The sequence below is a fragment of the Oculina patagonica genome, chromosome 7 (assembly GCF_052425735.1).
Source record: "Oculina patagonica isolate OP01 chromosome 7, crgOcupat, whole genome shotgun sequence".
Lineage (NCBI taxonomy): Eukaryota > Metazoa > Cnidaria > Anthozoa > Scleractinia > Oculinidae > Oculina > Oculina patagonica.
Window position 1 is genome coordinate 7913510 of NC_135764.1, and position 14104 is coordinate 7927613.

The window sequence follows — 14104 nt, forward strand, 5'->3', positions numbered from 1 at the left end:
GTATTGTGTATATTCGACTAGGGAGGGTGAAGATAAAGAGATAAGTTTTTATTCATTTATTTTATTTCTTCTTTAAAAGGCTTTCCAGCAAATCCCACTTTTTGTTGGTTGTGTCATCTGTTCTTTGTTCAACGACATAAATCGATTTAAGATAAAGTAGAAAACTTTCTATTTTAGGAGGTCTTGTTTTATTTTTACAAATCCAAATAAAGTGTCTGGCCAGTAGAAAGCAGAAATTAATTTGGCGATGATTTTTTGAGCAGTCCGGTATCAATCCTAAGGCGACAGAGATGTTTACTGTGTAGTGTTCTGGAAATATTTTAGATAATTTTAGCAGTTCGGTTAAGGAGTTCCAAAAGGAGGTCACCTTGGAGCACGACCAGAAGAGATGCTTTAATTTTTCTGGTTCTTCTTTGCAGAAAGAGCAGTTTGGGTCATCTTGTACTCCAATTTTTGTTAAGAATTCATTAGTTGATATTCGCCTATGTAAAAGTTTGAATTGGAACTCAATAAGTTTTGTGCTTTTGGTGCATTTAAAGGCTAATTGATAGGCATCGCTCCATTTAATGCATTTTGTTTCTTCTGTATTACAGTCTTCAAACCATTTCCGTTGAGATTGGGAAGAAAGCGTAGATTTTTTGGATATCAGTTTCTGATACACTGGTGGGCTTGTTCGTTGCGATTTTATTAACGTTTCCGAAAAGGTTTCGTATTCGGAGTCTGTCATAATAAGGTTGTTTTTGTGTGCGTCCCAGAGCAGTTTAAGGGCCGATATGAGTCCATAGTATCTTAGAGGACAAATTTTAAGACTGAATTTTGTTTGTAGTTCAAAATAGGATAAGAAATTATTTGAGCCATCTTTCAAATGTTTCACCTTTGTGATACCTTTATGATAACATTCAGAGTAAAAGACAGGACGGTCATCAATTCTGATCACTGAATTGTGCCATAAGTTTTGGTTAAGGAACTGATTCTCAGATTTAATTTCATCTTCAAAATTAACATCCGACCAGATTGTCAGTACTTCTTTGATAAAAGTATCCTTAATTTGAAATTTCTTTATGTCTTTCGTGTTGAGATTGCCCTTAAGGACTATTGGACCTCCATTTTTGTCTAACTCCACATCAAAAAAAAGTTTCCATTTACCATGATTTTCTTCATCTAAATATTTTTTAACCCACGAGGCTTTCAGGGATTTGCTAAAACTTTCAATATCGATCATTCTGAGGCCTCCGCTTGGGTAGTCATTAATGATAACATTTCGTTTGATTCTATCTGGTTTTCCATTCCAAAGGAATGAAAAGAAAAGTTTGTTTACTTCTTTGATGACTTTCTCATTTGAAGGTAAAGGCGATAATACATAAACGAGTTGAGAGGCGACAAGACTCTTCAGGACTGTTATTTTGCCCATTAGTGTGAGTCTGCGATATTTCCAGCAGCTTAAGACAGTCCTTACCTTTTCTAATTTTTCATTGTAGTTCAAAGTCGCAGTTTCTTTCGCGTCAATTGAAAGCCAAACACCAAGAGCTTTTACTTTGTTTTTTGGCCACTTAAAGTTTCTTCCAGGAAGTGATATTTCAGAGCTACCACATTTTGATCCGATCCATAGAGCTTCCGTTTTTTTGTCGTTTAGTTTCAAACCGGAGACTTTGTAGAAATCATCCAGAGTTTGAAGACAATTTAGTAAAGATTCTCTTGACCCATTTAGAACTAAAGTTGTGTCGTCCGCGTATTGACTTAACTTAATTTCTTTATTTTTTAATAGGATTCCTTTAATATTTCTATTTTTGCGAATTGCTTTGGCTAACACTTCAGCTGATAAAACGAACAGATAAGGCGAAAGGGGACACCCCTGCCGAACGCCTCTTTGAATTTGAAAAAAATCACTCGCCCAGCCATTGTTTAAAACACAGCTTTCAGAAGATTGGTAAAAAAGGTTTAACCATTTTATCATACCAGTGCCGAAACCGAAATATTCTAGAGTTTTCCTGATGAAAGGCCATTCAACTGTATCAAAAGCTTTTTCAAAGTCAAGAAACAGTAATAATCCTGGTATATTTTTTTCTTTTGCATAGCGAATGATACTGTCGATTAGTCGGATGTTTTCACCAATGAATCTGCCTTTAATAAAGCCTGTCTGATCGTTGTTAATTACGTTCGGGAGGTACTTTTTTATACGATTAGCAATTGCCTTAGCCGCTAGTTTATAGTCGCAATTTAGTAGAGTTAGTGGTCTCCAGTTCTTGATTAGATAAGGCTCTGCGTCCTTTTTTGGGATAAGTTTAATAATTCCCCTTCTCTGGGTGATTGAGAGTTGACCTGTATCGTAGGCAAAGTTTAATGCATTGATAAGAGTGGTGGATATGTCATTCCAAAAAATTTTGTAAAACTCGGCTGGCAAGCCATCCGTACCGGGGGTTTTCTCTGATTCCATGGTTTTAAGAGCATCTAGGCACTCTTTTTTGGTAACTGGACCTTCGCACGCTTCCCTTTCATGATCTGTAAGGATTGTATCGTTTTCACCGTCAAAGAAGACAGATGTATCAAGCAATTCATCTGCCATACATCTGGATTCATAAAGACTCTTAAAGAAAGATACACACTCATTTCCAATTTCTTCTTTTGAAGTAACGAATTGGTTTTCGCTTATTTTGATTTGGCTTATTGCACTTTGTTTATAGTGTCGTTTTTCTAGATTTAAAAAGTATTTAGTATTCTTCTCTCCTTCGTTATACCACTTCGTTTTTGATCTCAATATTGCACCTTTAGTGCGCTCTTCAATTATTTTCTCAAGTTCACGCTTTTGTTTATCAATTTCTTCCTCGATGTGTGAAGTTTGAGCGTCATCTAAATTTCTTTTGTCGGCTTCCTCCTCTAATTTGGCAATTGATTGTTCTAGGTCAATTTCCCGTTCCTTTGTTTGTTTCTTTTTAGTCTTGGCATATAAAAGAGATTTTTCACGCACTTTTAATTTAACCATTTCCCAGAGAAGTGTAGGCCTGACCGAGTTATCTTCACTATATTCGTCAAGTGTTTCTTTAATAGTTGCTTTTATTTGATTTACATAAGTCGTTTCAGTCAAAAAGGATGTATTAAGCTTCCAGAAACCCGGTCCCCTAGGGTTTGAATGTATTGATATCTTTAAAGTTATCATAGAGTGATCTGATTTATATCCGGGAGATATTTCGGCGTGAGTTGTCGAGTTAGCAATACTTTGGCTTACCAAGAAAAAGTCCAACCTGCATTGAACTTTAGGGTGCCGTTGTCTCCAAGTGTATCTATTGGTTTCGGGGTGCAATAACCGCCATGCGTCCACTAAATCAAGATTCTCAGAAAATTCGTGAATAATTTTTACACTGTTTTGGTGCGTTTTTGGAAGACCACCGATTTTGTCCTTTTCTAGATCTAGGACGAGGTTAAAGTCTTCTCCTATAACAATTTCCTCGCTTTTGAAGTCAGCAAGATGGTCGAAAAAATCAGAAAAGAACACTGGGTTATCGTCGTTCGGGGCGTAGATGTTAGCCAACGTTAAATTTTTTTCATTTGCTTTTATATCGCAAACAAATTCATGGATGTAGTTAAATTCGTATTTTATCCAAAAGCCCCCACCATACGAGCTAATTTTTGGCATGTGAAACGTAGAATAATTCAGCTTTCTGCCTTAGTTAACTTTTCGTTGAACCGTTGTATTTTTTGGTCTTAATTTACTTCGAAATTTTTTCTTGCGACGTTTGCGTATTTGCCAGTTCTCGGCCACCCTGCTCGCTATCACAGCTTAGCGCTTGGTTTTTAATATAATTTCATCTGCTGCTGCCAGAATGAAAGAAATAAATGTTTTAAAAATAAAGTTCAATCTTATCTCTAAGTTTTGAGCTGACTCTTGTCTTGTCTATTATTTCTACAACACCTAAATCTTTCAAGACCTTTTCACTGCAAAATAAACCAGCTAAATGCACGGGTCACACAATGCGGTTTTGCCAGAACCTGCACATAGGCAACTAGGCGCGTTAAAATCCTTCTTTTCTAAAGTAAAACAAAGCCTCATAAAAATAATTTGGGATCGATATACTATAAATAGGTTTACAGAGTGATTTTATGACTGCGAAAATTAATTGAGCATTTTTTTACAGATAATTACGCACAAGCTTTTTAGTGGCCGAGAACTGGGCCAAGGTGGCCGAGAACTGGGCCCACAAATGGAGCTTTTATTTTTATTATTGCTCGGGCAAATTAATTTTTGACCGGTCGATAGCTTTACACCAAAAAGCCGAATAATGTAGCTAGCTCTGGGAGAAATTTCAAGTTCCTGCGGTTCTTCTGAGGTAAGAAATACAAGTTTACGTCAAAAGTGGCCGAGAACTGGGCCCCATACTGTACTTTGCCCCGTAAGCTTTTTTCTCTGTCCTTCCGCCGAAGCAAAAAAACACAACCTGATTACACATTAACCCAAAAGTCGACCAAGTGTGCCTGCAACGATTTCCTGTCAAAACTAAAATGAAAACCATTGCGGTATGCGTCACCCGTAGCGGTTTTGTAGCAACCCCAAGCTATCCTCGTCTTTTTGGCCGCGCCAGGAGACTATGCTCTAGGACGACCAAAGGGTAAACTATAAATCGGCCACGCCCGATTAAAAAGTTGGAAAATAAATAAACATTGCTTGTCTTCGTGAATATACGCAATGCAAACATCTGCCACCAAATATAGTATTTACTATGTTAGTGTTATATTTTAATTACATTGTTTATTATACAGAAAAGACAATTGAGTATTTTCAATAGTCTGCTTGAACGTTAAAAAATAAGGTTCTCGCTAGATAAATAAAAATGACATGATCTCTTCGCTTATTTTAATTAAAGATTGAATATAAATGAAATTTATATGAATATTCACAATATAAAACAAATAATAATTAATACATGATTTACAATGTCAGCAAGGTAAAGTTATCGCCATGTAATTTTGCGCACGCAATAAATATGCAATACATACGAAATTTTTAACATTAACTGAAAAGAAAAAAAAAAAAAAAATTCAAAATGTTTTATCTTGCCAAGATGTAAATAAATGCTGTATTTTTTAGAAATTGAACCTCGGAGAAGCTGTAGATCGTTATCATTATTTTTTAAATAAGAAGATCTTCCGTTATGTGACTTTATGGCCGTGGCCAACTCAGGCCAACAAAGACATATGCAACAAAATTGAACTGACTCCGAATAAAGAGCGACACCATCGCTTTTTTTTACTTTGAGTCCAGTTCCAAAACTGAATCTGCAGCAACATGGACTGTCATATCTAATACAGTTCTAGTAGGGGCGCATTGTTACAAGGGAGAGACGGTTAAACCTTCCCTTGAAACTTTACGTCCTTGGCCGAAAATCCTGATAAACGCCTGGATACGAGACAGAGGTGGTGGGTGTGATCAATCATGTGACGGAAAATAATTCGAGAAAGGAGAAGATTGTATGGAGGAGAAAATGAAAGGTTCATCTATACAAGACGTTAAATCGATTTTAAAAATTTCCGTCAATGGACAGACCATTACTTCAAGTTTGGAAGGGGCACAGTATTTCTGTGTTTTTTTGGGGTAGAGGGGTAGGGCGGGGTGTTGCATTCAATAAAATGGCCACGGGTGAAGAGAAACAAGAGAAAAAAATCATGAACTGTAGTACACAAGTGTGTAAATAATCATATGCTACTCTCGGTTTTTTAAAGTCGCCGGAAAAAAATAAATAAAAAATATAAAAACAAACCTGAACGATGCGAAAATAATTGACTTCGTTTTACTACAACTAAAGAACATTTAAATAACAAGCTTGGCCACCTGTGACCAAACAGAGGATATCGACCCTATGAAGAAACGACAGACCTCGCCCCAGAGTCGTCATTGCCTTTGGCTAACAGTTTTTAGTCGACTGACCCCGGAAAGTTCTGATTCAGTTTTGACTTCCAGCTGAATTGCGCATGCCTACCTACCACAAAAAATAGATAAACGAACTCCTTGGTGATTATCCATCCGGTTTATTTTATTCTTTTAAAAACCAATCAAGAATGTTGTACGAATGTCATTAAAAGCGATGATTTTAACAATGGCGCCTTGTGTACCACCCTTTCACCCTGATCAATGTTGTGTCATTTAAACTATATAAGCAACAACTTTGAAAGGGAAAGCAGTTTCAAAAAGAAAGCTATTTGACTTTTTTCAACGAGGGCACGTTTGTAGGGAAAGTGCATTTTTGGGAGAGTGTTTAAACTACTTTTGCAAACGGTTTTAGAAGTCAAACATCGCAATCATCAACGCCTAATTCAATAACCGACATTTTCAGTGTTGAAAACCGAATTACAAACTGCGAGGTAAAGGTTGAGTCGGACAGCACTGATAAGGACTGAAAGAAAAGAAAAGGTACAGATTACAACCACGGTAAAATAACAGTTTTAGTTTAACCTTGAGAATTCCTTTTGCGAACGACTATTCAAATGATAGAGGTGTAGTCTATGTCCAAAAAATTCCGGAATGGAATAATTTTCGACGCCTTCCTTTCCGTTGCCGTTAATTTTTGCTTTAGATTAATGTAATCTTCAAGGTTTATAGTTAACTCTATATTGTTTGGACTGCTTGCAGGGCTTCATTCGTTTCAATGTTTCTCTGAACATGGGCATTCTAAGACTGTAAATGATTGGATTAACCAAAGAATTGGCCAAATAAAGGATGTTGAAAACGAAATAAAAACGTTCAACAACACACTTGGAACACAGATAATAAACAAGAATACCAACACTACTCGGAAGAAAACAGATTAGAGACACTGCTATCACAATAAACATAGTACTGGTGAGTTTTGCTTTCTGATCCGGTGCATTTTGTCTGTTATGGGCCGAGTCGATGGCGGGAACTCTGCAGTTAAGTCTTGTACGGATTGCCAGATAAGACACGCAGATTGTTATCAAAGATACCACTATTATGCAAGAAAGTACAACCGCCCCAAAAAAGCGATTTATGATGTTGTGTAAATCTAGTAAAGTTAATCCACCTACAAATATTCCAGCTATCCACACAAACATCACACCACAAATGTAACCTTTTGTGCCTGCAACTCGATGGCGGAGCGGCCAAATCAAAGCATATGCACGTTCCAGAGAGACAAGTACAAGAGAAAATAGTGATGCAAGCGTAAATGCTGCTTGCAACGAAATTGCTATTTTTTTAAAGTCACTGTCGGCTGGGATCTGCTGTGGAATTGCAAATGTTCCCATCAATATCAGTTGTGTGAAGCCATTTAGTAGATCTGCAACAGCTAAGTTGATAAGCAGAAATGACGTTCGCTTCAGTCCGTTCCGGTGCTTCCAAAACACGAATATGGTGAAAATGTTGCCGATAATAACGATCAAAGATTCAACAACGAGGCCACAGCGAACTAGTACGACTGCTGTATCAGACATGCTGGTAACGTAAGCCTAAATCTTTTGAAAGACGATGAAAAGCTTGTTTGGCTGTGCTTAGTTGTTTTTATATCAAACTTATTCGTTGGTTATTACGCCCAGTTCGCTTTTCAGTGTTTCATGGCAGGTGTATTCATTGTCAGTAAGCCTGTGAAGACAAAATTGACAAACATAATCAATTCTTCTAGCATTATTTGCGGAGGCAAATTTTAATTGAACCGTCTGACAAAGAGATTGCACTTACCGGGGAGAAACATAAAATGAAGTCCGCCAGTGCGGCTCAGAGGCTTTGTTTTCTCAAGTTTGAAATAAATAAACTTTGCCTTTCTCCTTAAATACAAAATACAAACATATACCACTAAATGTCTGAGTTAGTATGTTAAAAATTAATGTTATATGTACATTCTTTATTTACACAACAGACAAATAGGGTATGTTCAATAGTCTGCTTGACCATTAAAAAATAAGGTTCCTGACAGAAAATAATAAAATGTTCCCTTCGTTTACTTTTATTTCAACAAAGTTGGAATATAATTGAAATATAGGTGAATATTCACAATATAAGGTAAATAAGAATTATACATAATTTACAAAGTCAGCAAAGTTATATCATCACAATGTAATTTTGCGCAGGCAATAAATATACAATACATACAACATTTTCAACAATTTACTCAATCGAAAGAAACTAATTTCAAAATCTTTTATCTTGCCAAGATAAGAATAAACAGGGTATTTAAAAGGTGTTTATTAAAAATTGAATCTCTGAAAAGTTGTCGCTCATTATCTTCGTCTCTATAGCAATGTCCAGCTCACGCTAACAAAGACATATGCAACCAAACTGAACCGACTTCGAAGGAAAAGAAAACTGGTAATTTTAAGCTAAATTCCAGTTCCAAAAAATCTGCAGCAACGTGAACTGTGATGTCCAATACAGCTGCTCTAGTAATTCTCGGTGTTTCTATTGTTGAATCCCTGGTCGTTGTTGTTGGTAACATTTTTACCATATTTGTCTTCTGGAAGCACCGTAACAGACTAAAGCGAACTTCTTATCTTCTTGTAAACTTAGCTGTTGCAGATCTTCTTGTTGGACTCACAGAACCAATAGTGATTACTCTGACAAAAATTCCTTGGCATCTTAAAGAACTTAGAACAAACACTACCAGTAAAAATATTTTACGCGCGTTTCAAACAACGTTTTCTTTCGTGTCAATATTTTTCCTCGTACTCATTGCTCTGGAACGTGCATATGCTTTGATTTGGCCGCTCCGCCATCGAGTAGCAAACATCAAAGGATATATTTACTGTGTGATTTTTACGTGGGTAGCAGGAATATCTGTAGGTGTACTGGCTTTGCTAGCTGGATACGAAATCTTGTATATTGTACATTGGATTGTTACATATTGCTTCATCGTTCTTGTCTGTTTGGTCCCTATCTGCGTGTCTTATCTGGCAATCCGAACAAGGCTTCACTACAGAGTTCCTGTCATCGATGTGGCTCATAACAGACATAATGGTCCTGAACAGAATGTAAAACTCTCCAGGACTCTGTTTATTGTGATAGCTGCGTCTCTTGTCTGTAGACTTCCGAGCGTTGTTGTTCATTGCGTTTACGTTTTGTGTTCAAAATGTGTTCCTATAACTTTCGTTTATACTACAACCATCTTTCGTTTGGCCAATTCTCTCGTCAATCCTATTATTTACTGTTTTAGAATTCCCATGTTCAGAGAAACCTTACCACGAATGAAGCCCCGAAAGCAGTCAAAACATTATACAGTAAACTAGCTATAAACCTTAAAAGTTTTGTTAACATCTAAAGACAACTGCAGGAAGAAAGTCATTCCTTTTTTCTTTTACCGAAACTGGAATTCTACTGCTGTTGTTTAATGGCACTGCTTTGTCGGCAGTCTTTTCCCGCTTTTCTAATTGCCACGAATTCACTCGCTTCTGTCACAATCCGGTTAACTGTTGAGGAAGATAGTGGTAGCTTAACATCTCGGGCAATTCCATTGTAAAATCTCGTTTTTCTTGAAAGTTCAAAGAACAAAACGGCAAAAGATGCCAAGATTTAAGCTGAAAGGTTTACCGCCTTGTACACTCGTTTGATTTGCACTCGCACACTATATATGGTTAAATTACTTAATCGTAGCGTTTCTGTTGGTTAGCTGCTCGGGTACTACTCAATACTTGTTGTTGGTGTTTTCAGCTATGCACCAGAAAGAAGCCAATAGAGTGAACAAAAACACGTGTACCAAAATGTTTTTCTGATCTTTTAACCGTCTCTTTCATTTATCATTTTCCTTCTCCTTAATGTTCCAGATCATTTTATGTGAAGCATTCAAGAAAAATAATTACGATAACAAAACGCTGGGTTATAATCACTATTTAGTAAATGCATAAAATAATATAATTTATGGCTCTCATCAAAACGTGAAAAGCGCCCAGTTTGCTAGAGTAACAGTCTCATCATTTTATACGCGCACCGTGCTACAAACCAAGGATGAGCGCCATTGTACGAGGCAGTCAAATCATGCCCCTGGAAAAGAAAGATCCTCTTGTTTGGGAACGAGGCTTTTCGCCAATTTAAAGGTAAATGACCTGACGGACTGCCTATCCTATACTAGGGTGAATATTCCTTTACAGCATTCGCAGATAAGTGACAAGTATAAGTCACAGTTCTACAGGAGATTAAAAAAAAATGGTCTTCAAGAAAGTCTCTTCTAATGGTGCGAGAGAGAAAGAGTGAGCCGCTTTCATGGCAGGTGCCGTTTGGTTAATATACAGAACGAAGATCCTCGAGAAGCTATTCTGAAAAGAGCGGCGGACATCGAGCCTACTTGAAATCATGCAGCTTCGTTCTGCTCCAGCTTTCCTTTACATCCTCCATTTTCTAGGAAATACCGAATCAGCGGAAAGCGAATACTGCCATGTCACGTTTTAATTGCGACTGAACAATTGTAATTATAGCTATTTTGAAGTACACAATCATGCAGTCATAACACATGACCCCACTCTTTCTACCTTGCATGACGCAGTATATGTTAATCGATCCGGTTTTCTCGGAATGTCGGGAAAGTCCCGAGAGTGTTTGTACTTTCGCTTCCAAAGCAAACTCAATATTCTCGTTGTGGTAAGTACAGCTAAACCTTGCGTTGTCTTTCTTTAATTTCCACCAGTTTAGATTCACTTTATGATCACGATATCATCATGAAGAACAGACAAAGCTGTAATGGCAAATTCTAGAGAAAAAAGTAGCTACTACAGAGCTTGGAGATGATTCTCATGTCGGTTTTGAAAAAGCGAAAGTATAAAATTTACCAATTCAGGCAAAATATCAAATGAACAAAAATTAGGTAACTTTATTCCCTTTCGCTTAACTAAAAAAAGATGGAGAATTATATAAACAGACCATAAAAAAATTGGTGTTTGGAATTCATAACGCTTAGACGGTCTATAACAGGAACATAAATCAAGTGAATTCATTGTTTTACATGTTATCGCATATCTACAGTAAAAGCGGTTCAATCGACGATTTTGACGCGTTTCGGGCTGGTACTGTCTGCAAAGGACGCACATAACAAACTTAAACAGAATTAGAACGTTAGCTTTTCCTTCGAGTGTGAACTCTATTAAGCAAAATGGTTAACGTCCAGAGTGCATTGTGTAGTTAATTTCGATTTTCTCGGAATGTCGGGAAAAGCCCCGAGGATACTTTCACTTTCAGAAGCATACTCAACATTCGTTCTGGTAAGTACAGCTTAATCTTTTTGCTATTTGTCCGATTTCCAGTCAAATGAAATTAAAAGGTTTTCCTGATGATCACGATATAGCTGAAAGATCAAAGCTGTATTGGCCAAATTCAGTAGCATAGATAGCTACTTCAGTGCATTTGGCGATGAAACTCATGTCTGTTTTGAAAAGGCGGAAGTATTAAATTGACCAATTTGTTCAAGTATAAAATGAGTGCAAAATGGATGACGAATTATAAAAGACAACGAAGGACCGTTGCCCTTTGAAACCATAGCATTGGCAAGCCCTCTATAAACGTTAACTAAAATTGACAGTGAATTATTGTTTTCATCCGCAAAAAGTGGGATGATCGATGATTTTGAGGGGTATAGAACAATACCGTCTGCAACTTGCATATGTAACACGTTAAATAAAATTTTAATTTGAATAATTTTTTCGCTTGTTTAAATTTTAAAGTTTATTAGTCAATCTGCATTTGTCTGTGTTTTGCAGGATAAGTCACTCGGAGTGTTGTTTCACTTTACTTCTTTTGGTTTCATTTTGAACAAAAGATCGAAGATCTGATCACGGTAAGTTCATTTCTTGCTTCAAACTGAACGGTATTTTGAACTCTCAAATCATTAAAACCTTGCGGCAAATACATTTTTCGAATTTCAGGAATCAGAAAACCAAGAATTGATAGCAACTATTTTCTGATTTCCGGTATTTGCGTTTTCCGAAATAACTTACCGTGCAAGCGTCAAAGGATCTATAAAGTGAAGGCCGAGTACAGATGGTAACCGGAAGTTGAAATTCTTGTGTTTAGCGCCTTTTTACTCCGATAAATACAGTCATAAAAGAAAACATTCGACTTCTATCTCCTAAGACAACTAAAGTCTCGAGAACAACGTGAAATTTTCTAGAAGCACATCCATGTACGACTGAGACACCCTCTATAAACATTTTTTTAATTTTTTTTTTAGAACCTTTTATATAATTTTTGATAACGTTCTCCTATGGATTTCAAAATTTTGACAACATACTTAGTTACATAATTATAGTCATAAAGTAAAACGACAAGTCTACAGATCACTTATAAGAACAGCACAGATGCGCTTGTTTCCCCGTAACGCAGCTGTTAAACCGTTTTTGAATAAACACTAACAGACTACCAAAGACATAAAAAGCCCACTTTTACAGCGTGATAATCATTGCCCCATAACTAAAATTACTGCTTAAAAGCATTCATTTGAAAAGTCACCCACTAAGTTCAGGTATTTTTGCAGGTTAGCACTCCGATTAGCCTGAATAGCACTCAGGTTAGCCAATAGCACTCCGGTTAGCCTAAAAACGCTTAGGTTTCTAGCGGTTAGTCTTTATATTATTTTTTTTTCCAACTTCAATTGGAATAGACGGGTTGTTTCAGTCAACTTGCCAAAAATACGTGCCTACCGACTAAAGCTTTATCCACGGGGCTTCACACACATTCGTAAAATAAAAACCGCCCCATACAGATATTTATACAATATCTACCACATGTTCTTAACTTTACGCACATTTTTCTTGGGGTGTGATAGGAAATGTTTCCAAAGAAAATTCGTTTTTCTTGCTGAAAGAAGAGCAATTGTCAGTTTTAAAACATAAATACACCATTTTCTGTCTTTTTGAACTCTATCTACCGGTACCATTTTCATACCATTTTAATTCCTTAACATTGCAGAGAAAATTAACAACAAGGGTGCTAACATTTATTTATTTTATTTCGCTGCAGCTGTTTATGATGAATCGCCTGGTGATTTTGCTGCTGGTTGCTGTTGCCATAGCAATGCTTGCTGCACCAAGTGAAGGTATCATAATCATATGGCTTGCTTTCTTCAATTGTAGAAACTATTATACATAAAAAGATAAACTTGATATATAAAATTATATATCTGACTGGATTTTGATAAAAAAACATATCTAAGGGAATTTTACAAAAGGCCACAATTTTGAGGCAATCGTTTGGCAGAAGGTCAGTAACGGCTAATTGTAGCTTGGGTAAACGTAAATTGAATTAAAATTTTGATTGTTAACAACAAGAAATACGATTCTAATGACAAGAAAGACGAGGAAGAGGCCAAAAGAGGCCCTAGTGTGTTATACTGTTCACAACACGACTTGCTCTTAAGCAATATTTGTTTTACATTGGTTCCTTTAATATACCAAAAATCATCTATATCAAATATCATTTGTGGACTGTACAAAATCTCTAGGCTATTCATTCTAACTGTTTATTTTTATTTTACACCAGGAGGTAGTGGTTGTTTTGGTGCATGTCCTTCATGGTGTTCAAGCTGCCGATGTATCTGCTATCCCACCTGGCCTCCTGGTTCAGGCGTGAAGTGCGATTGGTCATGCGACTTCTAATATCCTCAAGGATTCTAGCGTGGAGTGCGAAGGAAAATGAATGTAACGTTTGAACTAGCCAACTAAAAGAGAACGCTTTATAAAATAGTGTCAAGCAAAACAAGCTAGCAAATATGTAGAGCTGATTAAACTCATGTTAAAATAATTAAGCAGCCGTTTAAAAATAATTTTGATCATGGACCTCGCATTTTTTGTCATTAAACATACTTTTTACTAGCTCTGCAGTTTATGCATTCAATTCTTCATCCTCTTTGCACGCATGGTTACAACAAAATAACCCAAGGTTCGAGCTCCTTGATTTCCAGTGAGAAATTCCTACTACGCTGCAAACTCAATTTTGCTGTTAGAAGTTAATTTTCGTTTTGGCCTAATATGCATACAAAAGGGATTTTAAGTGTGTTGCACTCCAGTGGCTTGAAGGATTCCATTGGCTCATATTTACCAGCGCTTAACTGCAGTTTCTTTATCATGAGGTGACTAGAGTGTTGCTACTCCCCCCTGGACGGGATAGAGTCCATTCCATCACTATATC

At 36.7% G+C, this 14104-nt stretch overlaps 1 protein-coding gene and 1 long non-coding RNA gene across 3 annotated transcripts; both read left to right on the forward strand.

Moving 5' to 3' along the window:
* The first annotated feature begins 8361 nt into the window (after positions 1 to 8361).
* On the forward strand, positions 8362 to 9222 carry LOC144661661 (adenosine receptor A2a-like). Its single transcript, XM_078522469.1, has one exon. It carries the CDS (start codon positions 8362 to 8364, stop codon positions 9220 to 9222), a length of 861 nt encoding a protein of 286 aa, XP_078378595.1.
* Positions 9223 to 10469: 1247 nt separating this feature from the next.
* On the forward strand, positions 10470 to 13790 carry LOC144661681 (uncharacterized). 2 transcript variants are annotated; one of them, XR_013572328.1, is made up of 4 exons: positions 10470 to 10567; positions 11680 to 11756; positions 12938 to 13013; positions 13457 to 13790. It is a non-coding gene; the product is annotated as an uncharacterized LOC144661681 (long non-coding RNA). The 2 variants fall into 2 exon arrangements; XR_013572329.1 differs by lacking the exon at positions 10470 to 10567 and adding an exon at positions 10621 to 11184.
* The last annotated feature ends 314 nt before the right edge of the window (positions 13791 to 14104 follow it).

Coding starts and splice junctions, on each gene's coding strand:
- LOC144661661 (XM_078522469.1), top strand. CDS start 8,362: ATGTCCAATACAGCTGCTCTAGTAATTCTCGGTGTTTCTATTGTTGAA.